The 21512-nt window shown below is 38.8% G+C and overlaps 2 protein-coding genes across 3 annotated transcripts; both read left to right on the forward strand.

Moving 5' to 3' along the window:
- Positions 1-235: 235 nt before the first annotated feature.
- Positions 236-1682, forward strand: LOC116066407 (C-C motif chemokine 4-like). The gene is made up of 3 exons (XM_031322445.2): positions 236-442; positions 965-1076; positions 1445-1682. The coding sequence occupies exons 1-3, from the start codon at positions 364-366 to the stop codon at positions 1539-1541; spliced, it is 288 nt and encodes a 95-aa protein (XP_031178305.1). The 5' UTR covers positions 236-363; the 3' UTR covers positions 1542-1682.
- Positions 1683-5791: 4109 nt separating this feature from the next.
- Positions 5792-19811, forward strand: stum (stum, mechanosensory transduction mediator homolog). Of its 2 annotated transcripts, XM_035995155.1 has the most exons (5): positions 5792-6182; positions 6547-6791; positions 15125-15307; positions 17229-17237; positions 19120-19811. In XM_035995155.1, exons 2-5 carry the CDS (start codon positions 6593-6595, stop codon positions 19152-19154), a joined length of 426 nt encoding a protein of 141 aa, XP_035851048.1. In that variant the 5' UTR covers positions 5792-6182; positions 6547-6592; the 3' UTR covers positions 19155-19811. The 2 variants fall into 2 exon arrangements, with proteins under 2 accessions (XP_035851048.1, XP_035851047.1); XM_035995154.1 differs by having other exon boundaries at positions 5792-6791.
- The last annotated feature ends 1701 nt before the right edge of the window (positions 19812-21512 follow it).

Genomic DNA, 21512 nt, shown 5'->3' on the forward strand with positions numbered 1-21512 from the left:
CAGTGCATCTGCAAACACACACACACACATACACACAAAATTGCTGAGGTGGGGATATGTTTTCTATTTCATAGATTCTGAGAAGCTGCTCTCACCCACAACAACCTCTGTCCTCCGCCCCTCACTCTTCTTCCCCCAGTCTCTCTTTTTACTGAGAAGTGTTGACCACATGACTGCGATTTGTTTGCTTATTGGGTAGTTTCAAGTTATGGTCTTTTATTGTGTAATGGAACACACACACACACACACACACACACACACACACACACGCAGCATAATAAAAGTGAGGGGCTATGAGTAAAGCGAACAGAAAGGAGACAGACACCTTTAAGACAACAAGATAAACAACAGAAGCCAATCAAGATGATGATGATGAAGAACCCCGTCATTCTGGTGACCTGTGCCTTACTTTTCTCATCTCTTGCTGTTCTGGCACATCAAGGTAAGCTGTCAAATCTATCTTTAGGTCACTGTAATAATTTCTTACAGTAATATGTCTTTTGGGGACCAATTCAGTGTATAATCAATGATACGGTTCCATAATTTAAAAAGAGATTAAAACAAACAAAAGCTACTCAGTTAAGTCAGCCTAATAAGGTTTACACTGTCTTATTTTGTTTGTTATGTTTGGAACGGAAAGGTCTTAAAACATCTCGTAAATGAAAACATTATCAACAGTTACTGTTTTAACAAATAAACACGTGATGACAATTTGCAGTAGCTTTATATAAGTTAATAAGCTTTATATAAGTTAAGATCATTTACATTATTTAACTGTTTTTGTTACTTAGGAAAATGTTGAATCATATCAGAATCAAATGCCAGCCTTGCTCAGCAAGTTGCAGCTGCATTGTCATTTATAGGGTAAATGTGCACATTTATGTCGATATAATGGTTTTGTGTAGAATACCACAAAGTCTCTCTCTATGTTGATGTCATTTTGTTTGTTTTTTTGATTTCCCAGGCAGCTTTGGTCCAAATGAGTGCTGTTTTCAGTTTGTCTCTTCAAGGCTGCGTAGAGACCGGGTGCTGAGCTACGAATACACGGACAAGCGGTGTTCAATGGACGGCGTCTTGTGAGTGTCTTATCTCCTGTTATAAAACTTCAACTTTACAAGTTCAAAATCAAATTCAGAATCACCTTATGTTGACCTTATATGTTTAAATATACAAAAAAATGGACTCAGGTTCTTAGTAGCTGTATTTATGCACAGTGCCGAGAACAAATACACAGGAAGATTTACGTGTAGACATACAGAAATGTAAGCAAACACAAACTGTACGTACAAGCATGTAAGCATTTACATATAAACAACAAACGGCAAAAAATTCACAATATAAGTTCAAATGTTGATATGTTTATTGGATATAAAAAACACCACACTATCCATTACAAAATAATTGACACTGAAACCTGCATCGACAATCTTTGTCTCTTTTTTAGCTTTACGATGAAGAATGGTGCTCAAATTTGTGCCGACCCGTCTCTGCAGTGGGTCAAGAACCTCATGCAGGCCAAAGAGAAGCTTCCATCCAACTGACCCAATTTGTGGTTTAACACCACACTTAACAGCTCACTGAGCCGAGCCCAAGTGATGGTGTACTGGTGATTTATCTTCATAACTTTCTCTATTTTTAAGGGTTTTCTATTAGCTTAAAAATAAATATAACCCCTCAAATGACTTCTTATTTCATTATCTGTTCTTTTGTGGGTTCAAATGTGGTTTCAATTGATGTATAGAAATATTGTTTTCTGATATAATAAGATTTTTTTTTTTAATCGTACATTATTGCCTTAATTTTTCTTTGTTTTAATTCACCATGTAAGGCAAACTTTGATCAGAAATAATGAAATTCTTCACTATTGTTTAAAAGGCTGTTAAACAGTAGTGACACTTTAGAATTGATGTGGTTTCTGGCAGTGAAAGCCACAGGAAATTCAGATGTGCACCACAGGCTTGGCATAAACAATCACATTTAACTCTTTAATGTGATTGTTTATGCCTGTCTTTTGATAGGTCTACGGTCAGCATCCTTGCCTGCCAAATATGTCTGAAAATACACATGAACATGAAACAAATTATTAGCAAAGATTAAAGGGCCTATTCGTAAAATCTAAAACAAACATGGCTTACTGGCCCATAGGGAAGGTTTCAAATAGTCCAGTAAGAACATGTTCAGAATTATTATTTGAATAGCTTAGTATTGTATGCACCATAAAAAGGTGTGTGTATAGACTTATTATTATTATTATTATATAATGTGGGCCTAGTTTAATATGCAACTAAATGTGATACAATGCATGTAGATGGGGGTCCCTGTCTATCTCTCTTTCAGGTAAGTGGGTCCCTGCAAGAGAGACTTCAGGCGCTCTAATATGCAGTTTGTGTGATGCACCTCTGTGACCAGCAGATGTCGTTCTTCTCTCTTTTCTCTTCTCTCTCACATTCTATATACTTTTAAATGTTTCATATTAGTTTCCAAAGCCATGTTTTTTATTGCCCTATGTCGACTGCAGCAAGAATGAGGAATTGCTTAATCTAATTTTAATTGCACTCATGAGAACAGCGGCTCAGTGAGAGCATGTTTGATTTATCTCAACTCAGTTTTTTATCAGCTAAACCATGTGTAATATTGGAGTTATGTACCAAGTCAAATGTAACAACTTAAAGCCCTCCCAGATGGTCTCTGTCTGGGGTCAATGCTAAAATTAAACACACTTGAGTTTAATTCTCAGTGCTCTTACTTTGTTCGACTTCCTCGACATTTCAAGACAAATTGACCTGAAAAAAAATTCTCTTCCTGTCCCAGAACAACGCCTTAAATGACGTCAACGTGGTGACGTCATCGCCCAGCTTATCTTTAAATAGTTTCAAACCCAGATTACCCATATATGGGTGTGAACATACACAATCTTATGAGCTTTACACTCACACAACAGGTGATGCATTGAAGGAGATGGTCTAATTAGATTCTGGAAGACCTTACTGCATAGCTTTGCATATTAATGAGGGAAATAAATCAGGCGGGAGATAGAGCAGTCAAGCGCTTCTTTGTTGCAATTGTAAATCAACAATCAACAACAATTATGTTAAAAGCCACCATATCTCACTTAAACACTTTGGATTTGCTGTTGGTTTGATGAAAATACTAATTCATGAGACAACGAAGGGAATGTGGAGATGTCCTATTAAATTAGTCTGTCAGCGTGACCTACCTGTAGCTAAAAGAAATGAGGACACAAGCAAGCAGCCAGAGGTTTTTACAGTCACCAGTGATGGAAGAAGATCCTTTACTTTGGTAAAAATACAAATACTGTACATAAGTGTACAAATACTCCATTACAAGTAAAAGTCATTCATTAAAATCCTAAATGTAGTTTAAGCCCTGATTCTGTGAGTGATTTCATATCATATATAATATATGACATTATTAGATTGTGTTAATACATGCAACAATCCATCGGTAGCATTTCAATGTTGGAACCGGTTACTTTAAAAACAGTTTGGTAGTTTAGTACGCCTACAGTGGTTCCTAACCTAGGGGTCAGGGCCCACCCAAGGGCCACATTAGTAATTTCTTTTAGACTTTCCTCTAAGCTTTGCTTTGTTGTGAAATAATAATCATTTTAACCTGATTGGGCTTTGAGCAGTTATTTAAATGACACCATCTTAAAGTTTGGAGAGGTCTCCAATGAGAGATGTCTCATTAGTGGAACTAATAACAATTCATAAACATCTGAAATGTGACAAAGGGCTCCAACTAGACTCAGCTTTGTTGTGTTTAATCTATAATTCATCATATATAAGCTTACCAGTAAAAGTAAAAAAATGAAGTTGCATGAAATAGAAATACTCACATGAAATAAATAAAAAAGTATAGTGGTACTTACTTACAATAGTAAATGTATTTGTTATTTTCCACCACTGACAGTCACAGCCCTAAAGTATCAGTTTTAGCTATAGAAAGGACTATTACTTTCTTTACAGAAATGTGTGTTTGTGTGTGTGTCAACCAAGATATATTTGGTATTTTTTTTCAGATGTGGTGATACACAAACCCATCTAATGATCACTAAAGCCACAAAATATAGAGCCAGTGAGCTTGAACTAAAAAAGCTCAGATGATGTTGAGCCAAATAATCAAATAATTAATAATCAAATAATGTCTGTTTATAAAAGAAAAAAGTTGAGTGAAAACGTAATCTGCTGTGATACACCCTTTCAGAGGATTCATGTGGTGTTATGGGAGAGAAATGAAGAGAAGGTAGAACAGAGAAACATAAAAGCCAGTGAGCGTCAGCTGTGACTGTAAAAGAGAGGCGAGAGAAAGAGTGTGTGAACAGAACATTCATTGTGGGGCTGATCCAGTCAAGGGTGAGAAACACAATGGGATGTCATCAGTAGCACATACACATATGAACACACAGACACACATACTTATATATATATAGGGTGTGTGATATCAGCTTTTCCTGACAGATGGTACACACACACACACACACACACACACACACAATTAGGTTATTACAATGCTCACCTTTAAGTGCTGAAAGGGGAAATTAGACTGTATATCTAACAAATCCAACAGACGTACATTTCTGAGTAACTGGTATAAATCTCAAAACCAATATGTCACTTTAAGACGGTTGCCGTATAACTTTTCTCATCACGTTGTCATGGTAATAAGCATCAGCTCATTGCACTACACTGCATGCCTTGGGCTGAACAATCCAATGATGATTGAGTTCAGCGGTCCAGATTTCTCTCAGAGTCCCTCACCATCAGACACATGATAATGCTGCTTTGAATGACAAAAAGAAGTAAAACCACCTTCTGTGGCGGCTGTCTTTTGTGATAAAGATTAAAAGGAAATTAAAAGTGGGAATTGAAAAAGAAATTAAGAGAGAGAGAGGCAGATGAGAAAGAGAGGAGGGGGGAGATAGGGAGAAGGGACTAAAAATCTTGAGATAAATATCTTCCGTCTAATTACCTACAGCTTCCTGGGTTGCTAAGAGACCAAATAGAAATGAAAGAGAGGGAAAGAGAAGAAGATGAGATCGCCAGAGAGAGAGAGAGAGGGAAACACACACACACACACACACACACACAAACAGAGGCAGAGAATAATTTCAGGGTTGCACAGATTTTCTTGCCAGTTGTGATGAAGTGGAGCTCATCTTGACAGAGTGGAGAAGAGGTGAGGAAGAAAAAGAAGAAGTAAAAAAGTGAAATAGAGAGAACTAAATAAAAGTCAGAGTTACAGTAGGGGTCGAAGGAGGGGGGATGAGGGGATAGAAAAATATGGTCTTTAGGGGATTTGGTTGCATGAATAATGCAACCAAATCTGTCTGTCTATATTCATAGTTATATATTCATGCAAAGCATGAATTTGAAAACATGCTGTATAATGTTATATTATCATGAGCAATTATGACAGACTGGGGACATTTGCTGATGCTTCTTTTATCTAGGCCATCATCCCTTTCTACTCACTTAAATTTCTTGTAAATGAATTAAATAAATGAAACAGACAGAACTATAATCTCATAGCATTACACTATAGAAAACATTTCCATAGGTCCTCTTCGTGTCCATCTCATACAGGAATAATATGAATAAAAGTTGAATGCATTTATGCCATTAATCTCTTATTCAGTTCAGATGCACTCAATGAGAGCTTGTCGAATGTCATCTTATCGAACGATGAAATTAGAGAGGTGCACTGTTCCTTTAAATAAAGGGAGAGGATGGGGAGCAGAGGGAGAGAGAGACAGGGAGAGAGAGAAGGAGAGCGAAGTAGTAGAAAAAGGGGGCTTGTGTGTGCACTTTCTCTTTGTCTTTGAGAGGTGTGTGGGTTGAGCATGATTTGACAGAAAGAAAGAAATCAAAAAAAAGGAAGGAAGTGAAATAACTGAAAAGCGCTACACATCTTTCGAGGATTTCTTTTCAACATTTTTAAAGAGGAACTGTCATTTAGTCAACATTTCTTAAGAACATGCTGGACATGGAAACACATGTCAGATATCACTGACCTCTGATGAGACACTGTGCTCACTTTTAAGGACTTAAAGGGACTTAATTGAGGAGAAGTCAACAGTCTTGAAGAGATTTTTCACCAAGAAAAAGTCTTGCTTTACTTATGACTTCTTGAGACTTCAACAGCTGGATCAATCTAAAGGTTTTTAAAGTTCACTTTGGGAAAATATTACAGGATATTTCATTGAGAGATTTAAACATTTCTGGTTATTCTATGGACATAAGATGATTTTCTTCAACCAATTTACCATAGAATTACACTCCTTTTAGTTGTTACTTATTTGCTAGTGAATGTGACATAAGTGGTGACTTGTGAGCCAACTGTTGATATGTACTGCTGAATATTGTATCCAATTCTCAAAGGATACACTGACTCAAGATTGATTATTTTCGGCTTCTATTTCTTAGTCTAGAGGGAGAGGAACTGAGAGGAAAACATATTCAAATCCTTTTGTAGAAACCTTCAAAATACCCTCAACTAGCTTACCTGCATATTTACTTACATCATGTTTTCAGACCTAATAAACCAGAAAGAGGAAAAGAAAGACGGCGAGATGGCACAGAAAGAGCAGTTCCGTGTTATGACCGGGGACCATCTTGGGGCCAAAGCCATTGCTGGGGCCCCTGCAGCAGGTGGAGGAGTGGTGGTGGAGGTCAGGGAGAAGAAGGGTCCTCTGCGGGCTGCAATACCCACAATGCCATTCCCTTTGGCTGTCATCTGTCTGTTTCTGAACACCTTCATACCTGGACTCGGTAAGTTGGGAATCACACTTCCCTCTTCTCTCCATCTGTAATTCATTCTGAATTCATTGCTTACGTGCTTGTAAATGTCAGGCGAACTGAGAAAGGGACAGAAGAAAATAAAGTTAAGAAGAAAATAGAAAAAATAGTAAAACAAGAGACAGAGCGGTCATAAAACTGGAAGACTCACACAGACATGCCAGCCAATAACAAGATAAACAAACATGAAGGCAATCAGAGGGGAATGTAGAGTGACCATAAACATTGCATGGAAAGTTTGCAGGCTGAGCCAAATAAAACTGCAGGCAAAAAAAAAAAAAAGAATGCCGGAAAGTAAACCTGAACTGTGTCCAGATTACTTGTGTGAGAAAATGGTTCAGAAAGATAGCGAGAGACCCCATTCACACCTTGTGCTATAATAAGCGTGTCAGCGCGTAAATAAACACAGCCTCAGTCTGCAGGTGTAAATGCACACAGGGAATGTAGGGTGCTAAAATCGCATGACTCTAGGTATAAAAATCCATCACAGGTGTCATCATTACGGGCAACGACATCATCGCAGTGAGCTGGTACATCATTACAGCAGGTAGAGACATCATCACAATACTTGACACTGTAGTTTTAACATGTTTTAGAATATATTTACTGTAAACTGTATCAGGAGGAAAGTATGCATATAATTATATACATTGTGAATTTTGGCATCTATTTCAGCTGTGAAATGATACCCGAGATTCTGCTTATAAATGAATTAATGCCATCCACGTTGCCTCCTAGAGGATCATAGAAGATGATCCACTCCGCAGCCAAGATGTATGGGTAGTTTATTATACAATAAACTACCCATACATGTAAATGCGTTGTACTATATACTCATTGTAAATAAGTTGTAAGAGTCACATGTTAAAATGGCAACAGACTTTGATTAATACCTCTGTGAATTAGAATTTACTCAAGTGTTGTATTGGATTGCATTAGATTTGACATGTGTACTGTAATAAAGTGGTCACTGAGTGTATTTTGAAAAACATAAGTTATTCATTTTTGGATATCCCATTTTGTTTTTGTATAACTTACCAAATTGTTGGTGTCCATTTTAAATAAATCGCCATAACACTTGGACACAGTGTGCAATTGCAAATTCTGATAACATATGTACAAGCAATACAATTAGAAGCCATTTTACCTATAGTGGCGTTCCAGCAAATGTTCAATTTAAATGGCTATAACTCAGTATTGCTGAGTCTGACTCGCTTTAAACTTTGTGCAAGTCACCCGTTTTAAAAGCCCCACTGATCTCGAGATTTAGGTATTCTGAGAATGTCTGTCTCACTATTTCACTACGGGTATTTTGATGCAGATTCACTAATTTTCTATTGTTAGGGTGCCTTCTTGCCTCTAAATCATCCACTTGGTTTACTGTCTGAGCATGCATTTCTGTGTATTAGAAGATTAGAACAGCTAGTGGCTAAAGACACACACACACACACACACACACACATGGCATGCAGCGTCAGCCTCATCGATATATTGATCCTCACTTTGTACATGACAAAGCCTGTGGCGCCAGACTGAGAACAACACATACAAAGAACAAAAATCAACAGAGAGAGATACACAAAGTGATGTCTTTCTCTGAAGGATTTACGAGCCTGATGTCTACAAAGTGATCAATCAGATCCGAGTCCATCACCAAATAACCTAAGTGTGTCCCCTCTGTACCTCGCCTCTGAGCTCTCTGGAGACTTATTACATGTATGTGGGTGTATGTGTGTGTTTGTCAGCTCATCCATCTTCTCTTTTCCTGCTTTAGGGCTTGAGATACTGATACTGAATATTTTCTCTTATTCATTCAATCTTTTTCTCTCACTCTTTCACATTCAACAGTCTGTTCGCTGCAACCTTTCTACAGTAAATGTCAAATCACTGAGTGCTTGAAAATGTCACAAACAGACATGTATGAAAACAAGGTCAGCAAACACTGTGACCGAAATGATTTGTTTCCCCGCGTTTTGGCAGGCACGTTGCCCTGACATGTTGTGTCTCCAACACATATGAAAAGCATCAAGGCGACACCTCATCTAGGTGTGTGTGTGTGTGTGTGTGTGTGTGTGTGTGTGTGTGTGTGTGTGTGTGTGTGTGTGTGTGTGCGTGCATGCATGCGTGTGTGTGTGCGTGCATGCATGCGTGTGTGCGTGTGCGGGTGTGTGTGTGTGTGTGTGTGTTGCACAGTGTGAGTGTGTATGTAGGTTGGCCTGAATGCCTTGACATTTTATTGAATAGCTGTGACTAGTTGCCATGACTACGCTGACTGAAATAAACACATGCGTCTGTTTGTGAGTGTGTGGGTCAGGGCGTTTGGGTCTAATTGACTGAAAACTGCAGCTTCTTCTATTCAGGGCATTTTGTGGAACAGACAAACAGCTATTATAATAAATAAACAGTTGTTTGGCAAATAATAGGTGAGCATATTATTAAACTCTGGACAGAGCCAGGCTGGCTGTTTCCCCTGTTAACGGTCTTAATGCTAAGATGAATTGATTCCTAGCTCTAGCACCGTACTAACGCACAGACATGAGAGATCTGTTCCCAGAAAGAAAGTGAATAAGAATATTTCTCAAAATGTTGAATAATTCAACACGCAACTAAAAGTATTTGATTGTGGTTAGGAACAAATCGTAGTTGAAGAAACAAATGTTGACTGTTGGTACTGTAGGAGACAGTAAGGATGCAAACAACAATTTCTAGTGTCAACTTCATACTGTAGTAAAACACCATTTCACATACAGTGCGATAAAGCCACATGTGTTGTTTTCTGACAGTTCAGATAACAAACAAATGGGTCCATACAGTACATATAAAATATAAAATTAACAAGCAGGTTTGATTTTATGAGAATTTCTACACTCTAGACTGGATATAAAGAGCCTTTGTTCTACACCAAGAGCTCTACAGCGAGTTTGAAGGATTCAACCTGACAACCTCCTTCTCTCAGGTCCACTTGCTTTAGCTTTTTAACATTAATCCTGCTTGGCATCATTTTGCCAGCACCTTAGATTGCCCCTGCAATGTAATGAAGACTGAGTAAAAAATCTATTTAGTACCAGAGAAGCTGTTAGTTATGCAGTGTAAACTGATTAAAGAGCCTTCGGCTTGTAAATAATTACACATACTTATTGTGGAGGGGGGGGCAACAGCTCACCGCAGGACTTCTATCTTTATGAGGACTGAATGGGCTCACCACAAAAGTAAGATGTAGGTCGAAAGTCACAGCCATCTTGGAGTTTGATCTAGTTTTAAAAGACTGTGGAAAATGTCAATAGGGTTCATTTTAGGGGTTATGGTTTGGGAAAAAGCATTTCACTCTTATGTTACCGTGGAAATCCTCACCCACATAGTATAGTGTATTCTGACTCTGGTCAACACTTAAAATCAGATGCACATATTATGGATGGCTGTAAGGCTTATAAAAGGCTCTATCCTTCAGGGCATGGCACATGGTACAGTTGATTTAATTGCTGCTGCTGAGAAGTGAACATTCCCGTGTGATGCCAGGATGGTTTAATGTCTCTCATCATGACCTGACTGATGTTTTTGTAGGTGAAGGCCGAAGAGAAGTTTAATCATAGAGATCCTGTATATGGATGACGCTTTTTATGATAAACCGATCAAGTACCAGTCACTGGTTGCAAATATCACTGAGCTAGGATAGAAATGCAGATTAGTGATATTGATATTTGACAGAAAAAAAACAGAAAAATAGCTAAACAAAATGTAGCAGACAGCTGTTAATAGCTGAGGCCTGTAGACTAATGTAATTGACAGATTCAAATTAAACATTTAAAATGTGTGTGTGCATTCTAAAAGGGTATACATTTGACTTACAGTATAGGACTAAAATAGTTCCCCTCCCACCCCGCTCTGTCTCTCTTTTATCTTGTTTACAGCAGTGTAGGGCAGTAACATTTTACTTGATTACAGTACTTTTTTCAGCAGCACGTTGTGTAATGGATTACAATTTGAAATGTTGTTATTGCCTTGGAGTTTCTAATCCCTGTAACACTTTTGCTTTGACATTTTAAGGGGGTCAGCTTGTTTGCTGATTTACCGGGTCTGGAGGTGTGGGGAGGAGACTAGCTTCTGTGGAAAGTGGAGAATTGGCCTCCTAGTAACTCCTGTTAAATACAGACGATGCGTGGTTGTAGAGCAAGCACCAGGAACAGTACTGGGCTGTGAGGCCATTTTGGCACATCAATCACAGTCATTATTGCACGTGGTGTACACTGGCCCAAAAGACCTTTTCCCGACTGTACAGTAGTATCAGAATTTGATCCTTCTGGTCCAATAAAATTTGAAAAGTCCTATGATTGAAGACTGCTTTACAGTTCACCTGTCTTTCACATTCAATTGATTCCCTTTCTTTGCCTTCTCCCTCTTTTTTTCTCTCCCTATATGTCTCCTTCTCTTTCTATCTTTCTGTCTTTCACACACTCCATCATTAACCTCCCACTCTACCAGTGGGTGCTTTGTAGAGTTCTCTGTGTAATTATAGTCATTAGTCTGGGTAATATCTAGGCACACACACATAGACACACACGCACACACACACATCTCTCACATGCAACATCCAAGAGCTGTTCACACATGGTGGATTGTTCGAGTAGATTTCTCAAACTGAAACAATTAAAGATTTAATGAACCTTTATTATTGCAGTGGAGGATTGTTGAGCACATAAATAGGTTAAATTGTTTTCATCCAAATGCACACATTTATACACAGCAAGCTATTTCCTTGATGGTTTGCCTTGTTCAGATCATTATGGTGCAGTTTGAAAGGTCAGCAGCTGCAAAGTGTGGAACAGTGAGCTAGTTTTTTTTTGTGTGTGTGTTACTGATTTATATTGCCTGTAGTGTAGATTTAATCTTTCATTCACAGAAAATGTCCTTTCAATGATTTAGGATATTTCCCTTAACATCCAACAGCTGCCATGTTCACAGCCATGAATTTTGTTCCAATAATAACTTCTGTTCATGAAACAAAGATACATTGGTAGGATAACGAGAAAGCACAGAAATCTGATGCTGATCTCTTGGATGGATGCCGATAAATGGAACCACAGCAGATCAGCTTTGCTCTGTGAAAGTGTCATGGTGGATCACACATATCAGGTGAAATTTTACTGGACAATAGAGCTGTCCAATTTGAAAGTGAATTAAAGCTGCTTTAATCAATACTTTTTGATGGATTAAATTACTAAAACGTTTATTGGTTTCAATTTCTCAGATGTGTAGATATTTGCTAATTTTCTTGAATACCTAATAGGTTGGACTGGACTGTAAAACAAACAAGCATTTAGAAAAGGCCCCTTTTGCTTTTCACTATTGGCTGGCATTTTATACAAGATAATGAAAATAATCGTTACTTGCAGCCCTAATTGACATACATGTTGATCATGTTATGTTGGCAGATATAGCAAACACACATTTTTTTCAACACTGATGATTGAAACCTACTGTTCAGTGAACGCAACACACACGACTGGTATCTGAAAAAACATTCCAGATTGTATAAATCCTGTTTTACATGCCAAAGATGGAAGTGATGTGTAGGCTAACCATTCAGCCACCAGCTTGCTGTCAATCATGGCTAATGTGTGGAGGTGGGCAGCTCCAGCAGGAGCCAGAGCATCTGCTGGTGGGCGCGACCTCTGCGACCTAAAAATGTTTCTGTCTGATCAGACCGGATCGGCTCTGGGTGGAAGCTCATTTTAGCCCAATGTTGCTCTTTCCGTGAGATGCTTTGAAAAGAGCATCGGTTAAAAGCTTGAAAGGAAAAGTAAAAATCGAACTGATCTCTACTTTTCCACACGTGAATGTTGCCTTTTTTTACTTTTTGCTGGGCTGCTTTCTATTCTGGGATTGTAAATGTATGGACAATGGATTTTCTAGTCGACGACTACTCAAAGCGCTTTTACATAGTACAACATTCACACACATTTACACTCCGGTGGCGCAGCATCGGACACTTCGACATGGGAAGGGGGACTGCAGCAATCGAACTACCAACCTTCTGATTGGTAGGCGACCGCTCTACCACCTTAGCCACAGCCGCCCCTTATTGTGCTTGAAACCATTCCTAATAAGGCCAGTGCAGGGCATGTGCAAGTAAATATTATGGTGTACATTCAGACTCGTCAGAGATTATGGGACACATCGGTATGTCTGTGTTTCTATAGAAAGAGTCATGACAGAGCTTTCAGGTTTTAGTTTACCTGATAACTTATAGCTAATCAGAAAGAGAGATATGATTTTGACAGTTTGAGAGAAAAACAGAGTAACAGACGGAGAGAGAAAAAGTGACAAGAAACTTCAACATGAGTCGACTTTGGCCTTTCCTCACTCCCGAGAAACAAGATGCAACTGGCGGTCTGGCCGTTCTTGTTCCTCCTTCCCCCCACCTGCTCGGCTTTGCAAATTCTTCCTATGTGACAAGAAATGGAGCTCGCAGAAAGAGAAGGGCCAAGGCCATAGTGCACGCAACGCCCACCAGGCATTTATTGTGTGGCATTCAGTATTCACAGTATTCAGTTCAGTATTTGCAAAAGAAAGCCTGCAAAGAGAAGGTCTAAACATTAGCTGATTCTGTGAATAATTTAGGATTTTGTATAAAATCAAAACATTTCAAGGACTTGAGTCAATCGTTAACAAAACACCTCACAGTCAGGCAGTTTTACAATTTTATACTCAATGAGACTTTGTGAATAAATACTAACTAAATGAATGCATTCTGAGTGGAACCAAAAGACTAATGTCTTATTGCATTCAATTAATCTTTTAACCAGCCAGTTCAGTGACACTTTTATCAACAATAACTGCTGTAAAATGCAGAAGGTTGTTTATACAATCTGAATTATATGAATGCAAACTGGCATGTCTCACAAATTAAAGTTAGGAATAAAAACATACTCAATAATACAAGCCCGTGAAGTGAAATAAAATGAATATTATTACAGAATCCTGTTGGATTATGAGGAGAATAAAACTGTTGAACCCCTTAAATGTGTTTGGGAACAAGATTTGGGTGCAAAAAATGATTGGATGGCAAATTATTCTCAGGAGCTTTCTTTAGGACCAACTTCTCAGGATTGGATAATAGAGTTAGGAAAAGAGGCTGTATTTGAAAGAATGCCATGCCCCATTCACAAAAATGATCAGGTAGGCTGAAACGAATACTGCTAGAATGTGAAATAGTGACAGCGAAAACACTGCAGGCTGGTACAATGAAGTTGTCAAATCTGAATTTTGAGTAAAATTCATATTTTATATATCCTATTCCTGAGGGAATGTTGTCATGGAAACATCCTGTAATGAATAATCTGATTTTGAGACAAAGACATACCTCTTTGTGTGTCACTCACACATGCTCAGCGCGCACACACACACACACACACACACACACACACACACACACACACACACACGCACACATGCACGCACGCACACGCACACACGCACGCGCGCACACACACACACACACACACACACACACACACACACACACACACACATACACAGTACTGTACAGTGAGTGGGGCCTGGTAAGGTCCAGGTCTCCAGATAACAGATAAGTGATATTGGATTTCATTCAGGCAGACAAGGATTGCCCACAGAGATAATCCTGTTTTTAGCCTAGTGGATTTGAGCATCGATGTGTCCGTGTCTTTCTATGCTTTCTCTTCCAAGGCAAAGATTCATGGATGCCGTAGCCAGATAACTGAAATACTGACACATGACGGTGTGATATACAGCTGTGTCAAGCAGCTTCACTCCACAATCTAAACCTGTTATTTCTTCTGGACAGAGGGGAGTTTTATTCTCTTTACCATATTTTTATAAAGCGACGAACCTTTGGTCATCCAATACTTTGGTTTATGACAAAACTAATGACATTCCCATCAGTCATTCTGTTTAGTGCTTATTAGCAAATGCTAACACGCCAAACTAAGATGGTGAACTGGTAAACATAATCTGCTAAACATCAGCATGTTAGCGTACTGTCATTGTGAGCATATTAGCATGCTGACGTTACATTAGCATTTAGCTCAAATTACACTGGAATATACTACAGTCGAGGCAAGTATGTGTCTTTGCCTGGGTTATTTCATTAGAAAGTCTGTTGTCTGGTATACTTCACTGGGAAATGAACCAAAGACAAAAACTCCTTTCAAGTTTTTGGATCATGCTGGGCTTAACACATCATGGAGCCAAATGCACAAACCTTTTTTAATGAACTGTGTAGTATAAATGTTTGGTAACAGGATGTTTTTGCTGTTTTTGCCCCGCAGGTACCTTTATCTCAGCGTTCACAGTGCTGTGTGGCGCTCGCAGCGAGCTGATCTCAGAACGAGGTGTTTGTTGTGTGTTCTGGCTCAACGTGGCAGCAGCCCTCATCCAGATACTGACAGCTGTTATCATGGTTGGATGGATCATGAGCATCTTCTGGGGAATGGACATGGTCATCCTGGCAAGTCAGTACTTCTCCAGCTGTGTTTATCTTTTTGTCTGACAGTCTTCTTTTCACCTCTCTTTTTTATTTTCGTCTTGTCTCCTTTTCTTGTGCTTTTCTGTCTCACATGTGACATGCAGTAGTTGGAGTTCATCCAAACAACTATAAAAAATAACATTCACAGCATGCCACAGCCTGTAGAAATGTGGGAAATCAGCCAATGAAACTGAGAGCTAACTTTCTATGACCTCTAGGTGGTTTTTCTCACATGCTATTTCAGTATTAAGTTATTTTTAATAAGATATTTAAAGGATAAGTCTGGTAATATTCTATGCTTTTCTAGTTTTTAACAAATCCCATGAAAAACCAGCAATGAACTGATCCTACTAACAAGTGTTGTCTTATTCCTCAGTGCTATTGCATTGGGTTACATGTTTCTTAACTACAATGAACACACGTCATTTATTTTGACTCAGTCAAACATACACCGTCCTGATACCGTAAATACTCACTATGCACCAAATGTGTATTAATCCACAACTGAAAATAGTCCCCAATAAATGCACTATTTACTGCTGTTTGAGTAACATTTGCTGAAAACTACAGTGCCCAGCTGTTAGAGAAAGATAGAAAGAAAGAAAGAAAGAAAGAAAGAAAGAAAGAAAGAAAGAAAATTATGAGAGAGGTTAGGTCATTTTACTGCCTTCTCTGTCAGAAAGTAGTGTTCTCCTCAGGCATTGATGCATGAACAAGTACACACACGCACAAACACAAACACACACACACACACACACACACACACACACACACACACACACACACAGACACACACGTAAAAAGTCACTATTCTCTCATTGCACAAAGGCAGCCTTTGAATTACCACAGCGCTCTCTCCTTTGTGTGTATGATTGTGCATTTGTGGTAATTGCTGCCTGCATGTGCAACCCAATGCATGTTGGTATGTACATGCCTGCAAGAATATGTGTGTGCGTGTGTGTGCGTGTGTGCGTGTGTGTGTGGGAGTGAACGTCCCCCCTGGTGTGTTTTTTTTTTTTATTTTCGTGTGTGTTGACTGCTCCCCACTGTGGCCTCTGTGCACATATCTTATTGAATTGTTGCTGGTAAAAATACTCCTGTTTGCACTCACAAATATTATTGAATATGTAAATCATTACCCTGTTAGTGGTGAAGGCCAGGCTAAAATCATGCATGCCTTTTGCTTCTAATTATTATTCAACTATTCAATCATCACCACAATACTTGTCTTTGCAGCTTCAGGATGCTCTTATTCAGCTATTCCCTCTTTCTTCCTTCATGCAGTGAATCCCTATGATAATGTGGGATATTTATTTATCTCTCCTTCCCTCTCTGATTGTTGTGTTCCATATGATCAATGTTCTCTTTCTTTCCATACCTCTCCACAAACACCCCTCCTTTTCTTTCTTGTGCCCCCCTCCCTCTCTTCTCTTCCTCCTATCTATCTAATGATCATGGTATTATCTTCCTCCCACTGATCGCCTTCCTTCTGCCTCTTTCTCTATCTAATGATTGTTCCTATTTGATCTTGATCTCTTTCTCTCTCGCACAGTATTCCTCCCACTCTCTGCCCCCACAGCCTTCTTCTCCGCTACATTTTTCTTCTTCAGTCTTCTTTTTTTTCATCCCTATCTCCATATTTCTGCCAATCAATCCAGCAAACCAGGCTTATGTTACCGTATGTGTGTTCATTTGATCAAGTAATGTATCTGAGTTAAAGCGAGGTCAGATCTTGTTGAAATGTTTTTCTTTTCCCTTGAAAATGACTAGAACTTCTCTTTTTGTGCCTTAACAGTTAACTTCTGTATGATAATACCTAAAAAGTGTTAAACAACGAGGCTCATGGTTTTCATCACTATCTGTCTCTCTTGTCTCCTCCCTCGGTTCTCGCTCTCCATGAACTGAAGTTTCTGATGGTAGGTGTTTCTCTTTTTTTTCTCCCTCACTGAAGAGTGAGTGTTGTTAGAAGCACTTCACTGAAATAATAGTCAGCAGTGCTAATTTTAACATAGATTCCGAAAAAGCCAAAACAAATAACCCCATTTCCCAGGCTTAGAAATACTTTCTCATGATCTTTTATCTGGGTGGACAGGATTCACGTATTATGTTTGGTATCTTCACAAACATCTCATAAGCTTAGGCATTAAAGTTAATTCTTGAACTAAGTTAAGTTTAGTTTATTAGTTTATAATGTCGTGGACAGTCCCCCTTAATACACTGTACAGTAAAAGGAGTAGCTTTAGCCTCTATGGCTAATTTCCAGCTGTAGTCCCCAGCCAGCTGACAAATAGGCATCCTAAAATACAATGGTTAACAAATTAAAATAAATGACATTACATCTATAATGACAGCAGGCCCAAGCAAAAATGATTCAAACATACAAACAAGTGGCATACAAACAAGCAAGCACAGATGATGGCAAAGGCATTAAAGCAAACTTTGGAAATAGTCGTCCACTTACTAGCTTATAAGCTTTGAACTTGAAAGTCAATGGATGGAGTTTGCTGAATTGTCACAGAGGTGGCCCTTTTGACGCACTTTAAGGACTTCTCATCCGTGTTGGCTTAAAAAAGGCGTGTATCAAAGGTCCATTTACTAGCCTTTCCAGAGCTTTAATTACACCGACTTGATCAGCAGATGAAAACCATGTAATATTGTTCAAAGCTCCAGGATAATTTAGCAAATTCCATCTGCTGATGAAGGTGTATGTGTGGCTTAAAAGCTCCAGAAAAAGCTAATCAAGTGGACCTTGAGTGGTCATGGCAAGTCATAAGCTTAGATTTTCATTTTTGTCAGGTTACAGATGGTGTAGATGATGATCTAACTCACCTACACATTAAACAAGGATTTACATTTTGTGGAATTGAATGAAAAAGAAATGGAAAAAAATGAAAAAGAAATTTGATGTTTCTTTTACAGCTACCAATATTCATTTAAAGGTGCCCTGTGGAGTTTTGTCAATTTTCCCCCCAAAATTTTGAAACTGTTTACATGTTTGCTTGGTAGCAGTATTCTTCTTCCCTGCCTTGTTGGTGCATTGCTCAGTTTCTTGGCGTGTAACCACCACCACCTGTTGATCAGTGGAGACGCGTGAAGCCGCCCGCAGGGTGGTGTATCACTAAACCCGAATGCATGCGTGCCCTTGTGCGAGTGGATGTGATGATAACAAAAAAGAGATGTACTCTTAAAAACATTGCTCCATAGTGCTACTAGTAGTCAACAAATGCACAGGGTACCTTTAAAAACACAAGTTGAAGATTAATAGGAGGGATTCCTCTTGATGTTGCAGTTACAGGAGGACTTGTCCAACAACACCTGTCCGAGTCTGTTGATGCTTAGCAGAACACAATGAGTGAAGCAACAACTGCGTGCTTTGTGACGCTGTTACACTTCTGTGTTTGGAAATGTTGGCTCATTAATAACAAGATAAGTTTCTTATTCATCACTGATTGAGTTTGTTAACATTTCCAATCTATTTAAAATCATAATACAAACCAGACTGGTATTGTTTGCCACCTTGGGGGAAGCTGGGGAAATAGCTTGCCAGCCGATAATTGAGCATTAGCTCTTATTGCTCCAGCCAAGCTCCTTGTTGTTGCTTGTTGGCAACCTCTTTGCTTTCATTTCTCTCAATTAAATGAAATGGAGAAAGGCAATTATTGTCAAAAGTTCAAAATAATTGTTTAGTAATTACATGTAGCGCCTTAAAACCCCCTTAACTGGGCCCATAAAAGCCAGATAAAAGATTTTACAATCATGTCTACAAGCATCCAAAAGTCTTTCTCTTTTCTTCCTCAGGATATAGAGACCAGGATCTTCCTCAGGATGTCTGAGATAAGTTGCCTTTATGTTTGCTGATGGATCACATGGACAGTGGCTGCCGGTGGCCTTTGTCTTTGTGATGACCTGTGGCGGTTTGTCTTTCAAATGCCGGACCAAAGAGAAGAGACGTTCAAATAAATTAGCCACACAGGGAAATAAAGGAAAGAATCAGCTGACTGCTTCTGGTTGCACACTGCTGATTGGTTGAGACCACATTTACATTTAAGTTTAATGATAAGGACAAGGAAAAAGAGACTAAATCTGTACAGTCACCAGAAAAACAATGTGCCGTTGAGTAATTACTGTATAAGAGTGATTTTTTTTTTTATTCTGTCTTTTGATCTTTTTTATTTGATCTTTTTGAAAAAAAACATAAATCTGTAAAAAAAAAAAAAACTAGACCAGACTAAATGTTTCCTACATGCCAGGGTGGAGAAAAGGTAGAAGAAAGGAAGATGTGTTGGCATGACTGTGTTAGAAAAATTAAGATATTGATTTGCGAGCTTTATTTCTGTATTTTTAACAGTTTTTCCCGAACCAGCGTCACCAGTTTTCACTGCCCCTGAATTGGCTGCCCGGTGCAGCAGTCGCTCCGCTTAAAGCAGTTTATTTCAGGTTTAGATGTTACTGGATTTATTGGCGAGTGTTACTGTAACATGGTCTGTTTGAAAGACTGACTTTATCGCTAGCCTCCGGTGTGATTTAGTGACACCACGTCGCTGTTCTGAGGAGTAACTGTAGGGTACTTCACTAAGAGGTGAATTTGTTTCACTTTAATTAACTTTCACAATAAAACATGTCCCATCTTCTCTAAGGTGTTACTGTTTACACACAGTACAAAGTCATGCTGCCTTGCCACTAAATTGGACAAAGCACTTATTTTACATGAATGTGGAGCAAAACATGTCTTCCACTGGGACATGTGATCAAACTGTAAATGGATCTGATACTGATGGTAATTGATCAGCCTATAGTTATTGTAGCTACAATAGTTTCCTTCCAGGCAATGTTTTTCTGTAATAGCAAACACATCTTTAACACGCTGACTCTCACTGCTGGTCACAAGATGTGTGTCATCCTAAAATTACAGGGCTGTGTGCAAAATTTACATTTTTCACACCTCTTAAACGTGTAAATCAGTGTCAGAGGGATATTACACATTGTTAGAACATTGTATCAAATTACCTTTGTCTGAGGCTGAATTGGTCGATAAGGATCATACATCCATGTAAACTCAAAAATGCACGTAAACAGATTAGATGAATATTAAAATCAGAAATATTTAGGTGTGTACATTGTGTACATATTAATGTGTATATGAGATATTGGAAATGGAGGTTGGAGAATATATGATATGGCCTCAGTATAACTGTGGGAATGTGTGTAGTGTGGGAAGGTGTGTAGGTCGTAAGTAAAGATGGATAATTCTATTATGTACAAGACTTTTAAAAAAATATTTAACACAACTTGCCTTGGAACTATCGATCCAAACAAAGCCTTTGCCATGATGCCACGTCAGCTTTCTCATGCACTGTATCATTGGCTCACTTCCCTGCAAAATATCCTATCAAAAGTCAAAGAGCCTTTTTCAAAAATAATAAAACCAGCTCAGCTTCAGACGCAACACTAAAGTGGGGCACTAAATCTAAGTTTGTAAGTTTGTAGGAAGCTCAGTTACTCCAACTCCAACTTGGGCTATTTGACAAAATGCTATTTAAAGTACTAGTATAAGAACTCTTATAATATGGGACGGATTCAGCAAATTATATATTCGTGATATATTTATTCATGGCGACTTCCTAATTTTGGTAGCCTGGGAAAACCCTGACGAACTTCCGGCAAATTTGAGATTTGCTCTGCAAGTCAGTCTGGCCAAGAGCCCATTCAAGCCCATTTCCAATTTTTCCAAATCGAGGCACCAATCACAACTGTTGAGGCAGGCTTTACACAATGACGATTGCGCAGCGACGGCAAGCAGCTTTTTGTTTACATTCAACATGACGGCCACCGAAGCGCAGCAACCTGTTAATGCCCAAGGGGGTAAGCTTCTCCTCGGACCGCGAACTTCCTATGGCGCCATTTTGATGCTAACAAGCCATCACCTCCCGTTAGCATTCCATTGACTGCCATTCATTTTGGCGCCACTTTGACAGTGAATAACTTTACATCTGAAGCGTTTAAAGACTCTATTTGTCCATTGTTTATTTCTAAAGAAACACTACAATGTATAAAAGGCTCCATTACCTTGTACCTCACGTTATGGCTCCGTAGCAGACGTTTTTATAAAAATAGGCTAACGATTGTGTCATAACCACGTGACTTACTGTCGCACAGTAGAGAAATTACCGTACAGTACAGGAGCAGCGTGC

The sequence above is a fragment of the Sander lucioperca genome, chromosome 19 (assembly GCF_008315115.2).
Source record: "Sander lucioperca isolate FBNREF2018 chromosome 19, SLUC_FBN_1.2, whole genome shotgun sequence".
Classification (NCBI taxonomy): Eukaryota; Metazoa; Chordata; class Actinopteri; order Perciformes; family Percidae; genus Sander; species Sander lucioperca.

Coding starts and splice junctions, on each gene's coding strand:
- LOC116066407 (XM_031322445.2), top strand. CDS start 364: ATGATGATGATGAAGAACCCCGTCATTCTGGTGACCTGTGCCTTACTT. Junction 443..964: donor TGCTGTTCTGGCACATCAAG/GTAAGCTGTCAA, acceptor TTGATTTCCCAG/GCAGCTTTGGTCCAAATGAG. Junction 1,077..1,444: donor TGTTCAATGGACGGCGTCTT/GTGAGTGTCTTA, acceptor TCTCTTTTTTAG/CTTTACGATGAAGAATGGTG.
- stum (XM_035995154.1), top strand. CDS start 6,545: ATGTTTTCAGACCTAATAAACCAGAAAGAGGAAAAGAAAGACGGCGAG. Junction 6,792..15,124: donor CACCTTCATACCTGGACTCG/GTAAGTTGGGAA, acceptor TTTGCCCCGCAG/GTACCTTTATCTCAGCGTTC.